Source organism: Tamandua tetradactyla, chromosome 16 (assembly GCF_023851605.1).
Source record: "Tamandua tetradactyla isolate mTamTet1 chromosome 16, mTamTet1.pri, whole genome shotgun sequence".
In the NCBI taxonomy this organism is placed as follows: domain Eukaryota; kingdom Metazoa; phylum Chordata; class Mammalia; order Pilosa; family Myrmecophagidae; genus Tamandua; species Tamandua tetradactyla.
In genome coordinates, this window is record NC_135342.1 from 24601932 (window position 1) to 24614029 (window position 12098).

Consider the following 12098-nt stretch of genomic DNA (forward strand, 5'->3'; position numbering starts at 1 on the left):
TAATGTAGATACTTAAAAAAGAAAAAAAAAAAGAATCAGTGAATGTGAAAATATGACAACTGAAATCATCCAGTCTAAGGAGAAGAAGAAAGAATGAAGAAAACTGAACAGAGCCTGAGAACCTGTGGGACACTACCAAGCATAATGATATTCACATTGCAGGAGTCCCAGAAGGAGAAGACAGAGAAAGGGACAGACAGAATATTCAAACACATAATGGCAAACGAAAGACACGAATATGCACATCCAAGATCCTCAAAAAACTCCAAATAGGAAATCTATATAGACCCACACCGTGATATATTATAATCAGACCATAAAATGTCATAGAGAATTTTGAAAGCCACGAGAGAGAAGCAACATGGTCCCGTACAATGACACTCCAATGAGATTAAGTACAGGTTTCTCATGGGAAACCATGGAGGCAAGAAAGCAGTGGGATGACATATTTACAGTCCGGAAAGCAAAAATCTGTCACCCAAGAATTCTACAGCTGTCAAAACTGTCTTTCAAAAATGAGATATTAAGACATTCTCAGATAAACAAAAGCTGAGGGAATTCATCACCATTAGCCCAGCCCTATAAGAAATGTTAAAGAGAGTTCTGTAGGTTGAGGGGAAAGGACAATAGATAGTAGATCAAAGTCCCAAGAAGAAACACAAAGATCTCCAGTGAGGGTAATGACATGGCAATACTATTTTATTTTTGGTCTGTAACTCCACTTTTTACTTCCTACAGGATCAAAAAGGCAAATGCACAAAAAATAAAGATAAATCCATAGTTTTAGTCTCATAATGTAAAAAAAAAATGTTGTTACAAGAACTACATAAAAGTGAGTGGACAGAGGGGCAAAAGAACATAGTTTGTATATGCTACTGAAGTTAAATTGGTAGCAAAGCAAACATGATTTGTTATATAGGATGTTAAGTTCAAGCCCCAGGCATGGTAACTACAAAGTAAATGTTGGAGAAGATGCAAGTTCACAGACACAGAAATCAGCATACAAGTTGCCAGGGGTGGGAAGCAGAGTATAGAAAGAAGAAACAAGGAGTTAATCACAATGGGTTTAGTTTCTATATGGGAGATGGGTAAATTCTAGCAATGGAAAATGGTGAGGGTACCGTAACATTGTGAGTGTGGTTAATCCCACTGAATAGTATGCTTGGGAGTAGTTGAGATATAGAAGTTTATAGTATAGATATGTTTACACAATTAAAAAGAAAAAAGAGCAAGCAACTGAAGAGATGATAATTAACTGCAATACTAATCCTGGATGGAATCTATGAACAGAGGAGAAAAAGCTAAAAGGGGCATTACTGGGGTATATGGAAAAATTGGAACATAGACTCCGAGTTTTATAACAGTGTTAAATTGCTTGAACTTGATAACTGTTCTTAAGCTGGTTTCATAAGTGAATATCCTTGTTCTTAAGAAATGCATAGGAGCATGATGTATATAACATACAGTCAAGTGTTAGCAAATGGACTGATGAACAAAAAGAAAGAGGAAGAGAAGGAGAGATGAATAAGTAGATAATAGAATGATAGGGTAAATGTGACAAAAAGATAAAATTGGTAGATCTGTATCAGGTTGGGGAGGGGCAGTAGGAGTACGTTGGAGTTCTCTGTATGGGGTTTATACAATTTTTCTAACTGTTCTTAAATTTGAATATGCTTCAAAATTAAGTTAAAAAAGAATGCAGGCTTTGGTGTCAGACTTCCTGGGTCTCAATCTTTGTCCATACCACCACCTGTTCTATGGTGACATTAAACCAATGACTTCATCTCTTTAAGTCTGAGTGTCCTCATCTGTAAAATGGGGCATTATTGATATGGCTGTGATGATGATTAAATAAGATATCTGAAAACTGCTTACAAAAAGCACTTAGCCCAGTCAACACTCAAAAATGTTACCTACTAGTACTAATGTAATCATGAATTACATTTTATATAAACAGACTTCTCAGAAACAAGGTTGTAAGCTGAGGCCAGATACAAAAATGCAGAAAATCTGAGCTGGAAGGGACCTCAAATGGAAGGGAACCCACTCTTTCCTCTGGGTCATAAACTCAAATTGTCCTGAGTGGGCCACGCAGGTATCAGAAATGACCAAAGAGGGCCAAGTGGGACAGAGGTATATTGAGACACATGGGGAACGTAAAGAGGGTGCTCGATATTTAGCTTCATCTTATTGCTGCCACTGGAATATAGGCCTTGAATTGTCAGATCTTTTGATTTTTTAAGAGAAGCTGAAAATCTGGTTATTGATTTCTGATAACACCAAATTTATTAAAAGAAGACATGTGTGGGCTCAATGAAAATGGTCTGTAGGTTAGATTAGCTCTGAAGTTCAAGTTTACCACCTCTGAATTGTCTCACAAAACTAAAGCCTAGAAGGGTTAATGGACTTGTCCAAGGCCACAGAGCAAGAGAAGGTAGCCCAGCCTGATCATTTTTCAAGCATACATGGCCTCCCAGGACCACTTCTTCCTCACCTGCATTTGCGTTGCTCCCAATACTGTTGATGGCTGGCTGCACTGAGCTGGGGTGGAAGGGCACATGTCCATTTTCCCGGGGTGGCTTCTCCTGCCAGCCTGGCCCTGCCTCCCCAGGGCCCAGCTCTGCAGTGCCTCCCCACTCATCTGAACCCTGGCGCGAGTGGTAGGGAGGCTCAGGCCGGGTGCGGAAGCCACTAGCCAGCCGCTCTTCCAGGTGACTCAGCCAGAGAGCTAGTGCGTTGCGGTCCTCCAGTGTGGTGGCTGGGTGAATGAGGGCATAGGAGAGGAGCTGGCGACTCTCTTCAACGAAGGCATTGCTCTCGATCGAGTAGGCTAGAACTTTCTGCAGTAGCCTCATGTACTCTGACTTGACCTCCGTGTTGCGTGGCTGAAGCAGAGGAAGGTGGGACAGCAGAAGGGACACCACCTTCTCTTTGGACTCCTGCTGCCACTGGCTGACGATGGCTGTGGAAGGGATGAGAGGGAATGTCAAGAGAGCAGTGGTGGAGCACTCCCATAAAACTAGTAGGGCTGCCTATGGCCTGTTCCCTCTGCTTCTACCTCCTCTCCCTTATCCTGTCATGACCCTCAATTTTATCCCTCAAATCACTTCCTACACCTTAAAATCAAACACATTCACCCTGTCTTCAGAGTAATTTTTCCTGGGTATATCACTCCAATTCTCAGAAACCTGCTGTCAAACTTGTTATCCTGGAATCTGAGCTTCTCCTGCTGCCTCTGGGCCTACTCCTCTAGCTGTACCCTTCCTCTTTATCTTCATGGCCTCTAACCCCTTTCTGCTGACTACTCAAAACAAACTTCATCCTGACTGGGGAAGACAGTGGAATATAGTGGTTTCAAGCTTGGACTCTGGAGTCAGATAGTTTGCATTCCCCAACTTACCAGCTGGACCTTGGGCAAGTTATGTCACACCTCATGAAATACTGATTTTCACACTGCAAAATTTTGGAGATAACTACAGTATTCAATTCACAGCTGTTTGTTTGTTTTTTAGTAAGGAAAAACTTTATTCAAAAGGCTTATTGTACCTCAGGAAATTAAATATAGAGCCATATGATCTGGCAATTTCACACCTAGGTATATACCCTAAAGAACTGAAAGCAGGAACTCGGACAGATATCTGTTCACCAGTGTTCACAGCTGTATCACTCACAACAGCTCAGAGGTGTTGTTTTGAGATTCAGTGTTGTTTTGAGATTCGATGAGCTAATAAAGAATGGAAAGTATCCTGGCATACCTAATAGAGGCTTGCTTTTGTTTTTAAAATGGACTCTGCCTCTAAATCCTTCCCCTCCAATCTGTCCCAAATACCCATATGGATTTATCTGACTGGATCACACCAGGTTGACATGTTCCTGACCAGGAGTTTACAATGGAAACTCAACATAAATAAAATCAAATCCAAACCCTCTTAGCCCAAGATCACCTTCATTTCTAGGGTACTAAACGCCCCACCTCCCACCCCACCCCCCATTCTTCTAGATAAATATTCAGCTCAGGATATCCTATCTTCCCTGGGACTCTCTATCCGCCACATTCACCCCAGCTTCTACACTCAGGCTGAGTGTCAAGGCTTTAGCCTAGAGCAGTCTCCTACCTCCTATATAAATTCTACGTCTTCTAGGGATTGCTTAAACCTGTCTTGCTCCAGGAAGCCTTCCCTGGCTACTCAATGCCTAGGTGATCTGATGACTTCTCTTTCCTATCCCATAGTCTGACAGCCTGAGTCTGTTCTGTGGAGATGAGCTCCCAGTTCCCTTCTCAACCCAGAAAGGAGCTCCCCAAAATAAGTCCCCAGGCTGGCCATATGAAGGAGGACTTGGGAAGGAAATGTAACAGATCTGACTGTCCTTCTTGAAAACCTTGTTACCACTTCTGTGACTACCTAAGAGGAGTGGAGAGGATGGGAATAATGATGACAGGCAGAGGAGAGGGACAAAGAATACCAATACTTGGGAAAACAAGCCATGGTCAAGGACTGTGCCCTGACACTTGGGCAACTGAGCTAATGCTTACAGCTAAGGTGACAATTCACAAACACCTCACACAAGGAGTTGTGAGAGAGGTGCTACTGGTGAGTTCCTGGAAAAGAGGCATAGGAGCCACCATAACTAAACAGAGTTAAGATTCCAAAGGGGAGGGTGATGAAAAGGAACAGGCAGAGATGTAGCTTATGTCGCTGCTCCACCATTTGTAACTTTGGGCAGATGAGGTCACTTCTGAGCTCTACTTTCTATATCTATAAAATGAGGCTCATAATCATTCCTTCCTGGGAAGGTTGCTATGAACTGAGACCATGAACACAAAGTAGGGCACAAAGTAAGCCTTAAGGAAACAGGTAATTACCTGCTATTACTATCAGTATGATTATTACCTTACTTTGGCTCCTTCCTTTCAAATACAGAGATTCTGAAAACACAAGCCAACCTCCCAGTGTGGGAAACAGAGAGGCTGGAAATAAGGATATATAACAAGAGTCTCATAAATCTAGGCATTCAGGCCTTCTAGGGAGCTCCCCACCAGCCCCCAACCTGGATCCCTCTGCATCTGAGGGTTCCTCAACCCAACTTCTTTAGGGCTCAGGATTCCAGGGACCCCTGATATCCTCTTCCTTGTAAACTGAATATAGCTCCTAATTCCTGGCCCTGTAAACTGAATGTTTTCTTGGGCCTCTCTGCTCCAAGTGTCCTAGAAAACTCCTGTTGAAGTGTCCAGAAATTCATCCATTTATTCAGTCATCATCTCATGCTACTATGTGTACAACATTGGCCAAAATCAATAACAGAACTGTAACAGTAACATTACCACCACCACTACCATTACCACTATCACTATTACCTCCACCACCACACCAGTGAGAGTGCCCGACACTATGCTAAGGACATGATTGCTTTTCATCCTTACCGCAGAGCTTGCATCTTTGTCTTACAAATGAGGAAATAGATTTGGGAAGAACTTCCACTAAGTGGTATAGCAGAGATCTGAACCGAGCTCTGTATGCCTCTAGAACTGGGAGGAACTTTTAACCACCATACTCTATTCTCTCTCCAATGCCAAATTTCTCTTCTTCACCCAGTCAGTGGCATTCCAGACCCCTGTCAGTATCTACCAATTCAATGCTAGGAAACCTGATCCCCTCCATCTGTCTTCACTTCCACAAAGTTCCCCATGTCCATGAAGCTGACCCTTAGGCCAACTCCATATCTAAAGATCTTCTCAAGGTAGGAAAGGCCTTCATGAAGTGAGGGAGCTTTGGCCCCTTCTGTACCCCTACCTCCATCTGGCCCAGGATAATGTGGGAAAGACCTCCGTAGTAGCCCCTTGCCCTGACTTAGCCCTTGCAGTTTTATAAGAAGGGAGATGAAATACAGTGATTAAGATTAGGAACATAAAGTCAAGGACTTTCACCACCCCCTAGCTGTGTCATGTAGTTGCTTGGGCAATATGCTTCCTCCTCTGTAAAACAGGGATTATAGGGCTGCTGAGGGACTGAGGGACATAATGCATGTAAGGCATCTGACAGAGTCAACCCATAGTAAACACTCAGTATGTGGCTCAGTGATTGGTGCTTTCCTGCCATCTCTTCCAGTAGAGTCTGCATGCCCCTTCATCCTTACCGTGGTGTTCTTAATCACTGTGGCTTAGGCCTTGTAGGGTAGCCAGAGACATCTGGGACAGAAAGAAGCCTTGTTTAGTCCTCCCCCCCGCACCCCTACCCTAGAGTACTGCCAGGACCCCAGGGCTAAGGACACAGCTTCTCCTCTGGTACTGCCAGGGGGTGTGACAGAACAGCCCCAAGGGTTGGCCTCAATGAAGGACCTTGTTCTACCGCAGAGAAAGGAAATGAGTGGTTTTCGACAAATGGGGGACTGACCACGGAGAAATGTGTACTCATGTGTATGTGTGGTGGTGGTGATGGTGGGCCTTCAAAGACTGGGAAGCATCAGTGAGCACAGGAACTTTTCCAAGGAACTTACACAGCCTCAAGCTCCTTGGGGTAAGCCCAGCTGGGGATGCAGATGATGGGTGGGGATGGAGCTTCTACTTCCCTGCCCAGATCAGAAAAGTATGGTCCAGAGTTGAGGCACAACAGGGACCCAATGAATACCTGGACAGTGGGACCCAGATGGCCCCCTGGAAAATAGTAGTGTCTATGTGTATATAATGTGCCCTCTCTAGGATTCCCCAACCTCAAGTCACCTTGTGTGGTATCCTAGCAAAAATTTTACTTTTTATTAAAAGTAAAATTCAACAGGCAAAATCACCTGGATTTGAAATCTAGCCCCACCACCATGACCTAATTGTTGGCCAGTCCTTTAACCTCTCTTACCCTCAGTTTCCTCTTCTGTACAGTAGGGCTATCAAAGCCTCTACATCAGAAGATTCTGTAAAGATTAAATGAGATAATCATGCAAAGCACCTGGGAGGTGAGAAGCGCTCAGCACATCTTAACTACTATTATTGTTGTTATTCCTGGTTGAGGATCTAAGTCCGTGCTGTTTCAGGGTTGTTTCAGCAGTTCATAGAGGAGAGCACATGGAGGCTACCCCTTAAGATTCCAAACAGGGGTAGGGAATTTCACAGTTATTTACCAAAAACAAACACATCTCCGGTTCCTCTGAGATGGCGGCACAACAAGCAATGATGAAATTCTGAAGGTGGGGGGATAGGGGAAACAGTTAGGGAATGCTGTGATGCCAACAGCTGCTTCTCACCAAGCTGCAGACCTGAACCCAGAGGCATGAGGAGAAGGCTGTGTATATAAGTGCCCTCCTTGACCACCGTGGAAACAAGAACAGAGGTGGCCAGGTCACCAGAGTTAAGTGGGTCATAACCCTGCGTCCTGGCAAATTTCAGAAGTCAAATATATCTCTGAGACTGCCATAAAAACAAACTCATTTTTATGTGCTGGACTGTTGCAGCAATCGTGGCAGCCTGAGGTGGCAGTCAGAGGGAATGGGGTTTGGCTTCAAACGTGCCCTTCTCTGACTTCTTCTTACAGACATAGGAGAAGGCTAGAGGACTGACATTTTTGTTTGATGAACTGTGCCAGTGGAGCCTGAAAGGGGAGGATAGAAACACCAGGGCTGAGCTCTGGTGACTCACTCAGCCATGGCCTCCTGCTGACCTTAGTTTTCCCACCCAGATTCAGTGAGCCAGAGAAGGAGGGGCTTAAACTTTCTGAGTACAGGGACTCTTGGACAGGAGAAGGAAAGAATGCTGGGAATGTGGCCCAAGAAGCTGGAGGACCAGGGAAGGAAGGAGATTTAGTCTCCCCTGTCCCCAACCTCCTCCCTTCCTGTCCATGGGCCTTCTGATCCTAGTCAGCACTGGGAAGAAAGAGAGGGTCAGAATCAGTTATAGCTTCAACTAGGCAGGGAAGAAGACTTTGGAAGAAGTAATAGGGATGAGGATAAGGAGAAATATGGAGCCTCTCTCCTTTCCAGTTCCTGAGACCCTTGGGATATTGCTGTTCTGTTCCAAGGTGCTGTCTCAGTTTCTGCCTCCATGAAACCAATGCTGGCTATCTAGGCTGGGGGACTTCTTTACCCTCCCAGCTTCTTGAGAGGAAGAGATGGCCCAAGGCAGAGTCTCTTTCCACAGCTGTATATCTTCACCTCTTCACTCCCAACAGGTGACATGATACCCCCTCATCACCTTCCTGAGTCCACCCACCCAGAATTAGCATCATCCAGACAAATGGTTCAACATCCCAGGTACACACAAGGGTCAAATGGGTAGCTTCAAAAGTATCAGATCTCTGGGGACAGAATCTAGGACTCAAGATTTTTTTTATGAGGTCCCAGAAAGATTCTGACAAAATGCCAGGGTTGGGAAACACTTGCCTAGGTCAATCCCTTGGTGTTCCCTACCTTTTCTGAACAGGAGACAGGAAGGTACACAGCTCTGACCCAAATCCAACTTGTAATTAGGGTCTCCCTGGGAGATGTGGAGGAAGGAGCAGGGTTGGATGGGTGGGCATGGAGATACAAAAAAGGTAGGTGATTTACCTCATTATTCAGTCTTTCTGGCTTAAAAGGATTAAAAAATCTGAACTACTTCAGTCCCCATAACAGGGATTGGTGGACCAAATAAAATCAAGATTTGGTGTGTGAGGTAAGTGTGTATCTTTTCTTGGAGGGACGAGAAGGAACAGCTAGGCAGATTCTATGAGGGGTTCATCTCCAACAATATTAAGAATTGCTGCTTCACAAGAATGTGCTGAGCCCCAAACAAAGAAAGCATTATGCTTAGCTGTGGCTCTGCTGTCTGCTGGCATAGCATTTCAGAGCCCAAGATAAAACTGAAAAGCACCTAGAACAACCCCCTCAGTATCCAGATGGGGATCCTCAGGTCCAAGAGGGGCAGGACTGGCCCATAATACAAGAAGCGCTCATGGCAGAGAAACAGATCTAGAACTCTCATGGGTGCCAACTCCTATCCTCATGTCCTATAACAAATCCAGCAAGGCTTCATCTCTCAAAACTGCCTGGTCATCAGAATAACCTAGGAACTCATTCCCAGGCTTACACTCTTAGCACTGATTTAGTAGGTATGGCTGGGGGCCCAGGAATCTGGATTTTAACAGTCACCACCAAGTGATTCCCAAGTTTGGGAAACACATGGGAACAGGAAGGTCACAATGAATACAGGAGAAGAAACAGTGAGAGGAATTACAGCTCCTCCAGGACGCAGGCCTCAGCCCCAGGAAGCAGGTCTTTCTTTCTCAAACAAGACAGAGAGAGGCTGCTCTACTTAGGGGTGGGAGTGAGACAAGACAACTGGGCCTCCTCAGTCTGAGAAACACTATCTTCACTAGAAAAGAGGCAGTCAAGGCCAGGCATTCATAATGCTCCAGAATTTACCCCTATGATCACTTCTCTCTCAAATCATGGTTGGCTCCAGTCCTAAGAGGTTTTCTGCTGATTCTAGAACACAACATAGCATTCTTTCTTTCTTCATTCTGAGGTTTTTCTACCTCTCCACCCATCTAAGTACCAACTTGGTCCACACCTCTACTAGGAAGCCTTCCCTGTCACCCAGCCCTCCATCAAACCCTGAGTGAGTAATCAAATGACCCACCAATCAAAGTTACTCTATTCCCACAACTAGACAGTGAGCTCCAGAAAGGTTGGGACCCTGTCTTAGAAGATTGTTATATTCTCATTACTGACATAAGGCCATGGATAATGATCTTGATTCAGACATTCATTCATTCATTCATCATTCAATTAATTCTACATCAGTTCTCAACCTGTGCTAGATATTATTCCCAATATCTTAATTCAATGGTCTAGAATGGGCCTTAGATTCTATTTTGTAAATTTATGTCTTTCAAGAGCAATGAGGTGAGAATACTTTAAATGCTTTAACGTACATGCCTTCAAGCTAGCAATTCTACAGAATTCTAGGGATTTATCCTAGAGGTGCTTAAGGATACTCCTGACAGCACTGTTTATAAGAACAAGACTGAGAAAAGCCTAAATCTCCACCAAAAAGAGGACTGTAGTACCATGTGGTAGAGCCTTCTGGTCAAGAATGAGAACTCTAAAGTCAAATTTCAGCTCCATCCTTGACCAGCCATATGACTAGGGCAAGTCACTTAACTTCTCTAGACCTCGGTCTCTTCATCTGTAAAATGGGAGAGTAACAGGACCTACCTTACAGAGATGTTGTGAGGGTTAAATGAGTAAACAACCATGAGATTGTTCACCACATATATGTATGTGCTGAATATGGAAGGATCTTCAGGTTATATTAAGTAAAAAAAGCCAAATGGTTAATATGCAGTGTCCGGCCATATGTGTTAAAACAATTAATACAATGAAGAAGCTGAAAGGCCTACCCACCTAACTTAGCAGTTTAGGCACCATAGTTGTGAGGAGCATACATGTGCTCATATATGCAGAGAACAGAATACCTCACACACAAGCTGGGAAGGTGCAAGTCTGGAAGGGAGACATCACTTTTCACCTTTTGTCTGGTCTGACTTTACTACAAATTTTGAAAGAAAAAAAAAGCAAAAACTAAAAATGCTATAATAAATAAATTGCAGTAAGTACCACCAGTGATTCTGACATACAAACAAGGTTGGAACCCAGTGGTCATCCAACTGCTGCTTGGGATGTGGCTGTGGGGATGTGTGACAAGTTGCATAAGACACTGGCCTGCTCCAAAGGAGCTTCTGTTCGGGGGCAGATCCATACAGCAAACCCAGAATTGGCACCCTCATGCTAGAATAGAAGGAAGCCTTCCCTACTTGGGAAGGGTGGGGAAGTGTGTGAGATGGCTGAGCTGAGCCTGCTACAGCTGAGCTGGGTTTTTACTGCTCATTCTCTGCTAGATTGGGAATTAAACTTGGGTGGCTCCTGGTCTGAATGACCACCCTTCCCCAGAACTATAGTGCCTCTGTGACTTCTACATAAGGACTTGGTAAAATAAACGTGACTAAACTGCTAAGGCAGGTAGGTGTGGGGAGGAGATGAGGAAGTCTGGCAGCTCTGTGGCTCCCCAAATCCCAATCCTAGCAGTCTATGATGACTTTCTCACCTGTAAAATGGGAATAATACCTATCTTATGGGGTTGCTGTAAGGACTAAATGAGTTACTGACACTAAAAACATTTACTGAGGGTGTACTACATGCCAGCCTCTGTTCTAAGACCTACACATATGTTAACTTACTGATTCCTCGTAACTACCCTAGAAGGAAGGCACAATTATCACCTCAATTTTAAGGATGAGGAAACTAAGCAGTGTTTAAGTTACTTGGTTATACAGCTAGCAAGTGAAAGAACTGTGATTTAAACCCAGATAGTCTAACTCTAGAGCCACTAAAGAACACTGCTTTTAAAGTTAACATACAAGTAAAGCCATCTCTTGTATGTTTTAAGGGTTCAATGTGAACTATTATTATGGGGAACAGGGTGGGAAGGTTTAGAGTGGATAATTTGGACAAACTTTGCATGGAGTTTGTGTCATCTTCCCAGCTAGCTTTTAGGAACCCTCCCTCTTTTCTGGTCTCTATTGCTCCCATCCATCATTGGGGTCAATGACTCTGCATTTAGTCCAGTGGAGGTTTGCCTGAGGGCCAGAAGGCCAGAATGCCTTCAGCAATGTATGCCTTCAGCAATGTCCTTTGAGATGGTTCTCTGGCCTACCTCCTGTCTATGACTAGGGTCCTAGAGATAGTTTCTAGAGAAGACTGTCCCACGCTCCCTGCTGTCAACCTCATGGGACACAGAGAGCTCCTCTACTGACTGCTTAGGGAACTGATGTGGAGGAGTGTATCTAAATTCAAAACTCTCTGGATGTTGTTTATGCCTTAAGTCTAATCTATCCTTGGATAGTTTCTTTAGTGTAGAATGACTCATGAATTTTCAAAGAGTTCTAAAATCCCCTCCTAGTGCTGTGTTCCAGTAGCCATGTTTCTTGAAGATGATTGTATAATGATATAGTTTTCACGGTGTGACTGTGTGATTGTGAAAACCTTGTGTCTGATGCTTCTTTTATCTACCTTATCAACAAATGAGTAAAACATATGGAATAAAGATGAATAATAGGGGGAACAAATGTTAAAAT

The 12098-nt window shown here is 44.0% G+C and overlaps 1 protein-coding gene across 4 annotated transcripts in view; it reads right to left on the reverse strand.

Annotated features, from left to right (window-relative positions):
- Positions 1 to 12098, reverse strand: part of SAMD4B (sterile alpha motif domain containing 4B) — a 42066-nt gene that overhangs the window by 16974 nt on the left and 12994 nt on the right. For all 4 annotated transcript variants that reach the window (XM_077131902.1, XM_077131900.1, XM_077131903.1 and 1 more), the window contains exon 3: positions 2495 to 2962. In XM_077131902.1, the coding sequence (XP_076988017.1) occupies positions 2495 to 2962 (468 nt within the window). The remainder of the gene's footprint in view (positions 1 to 2494; positions 2963 to 12098) is intronic.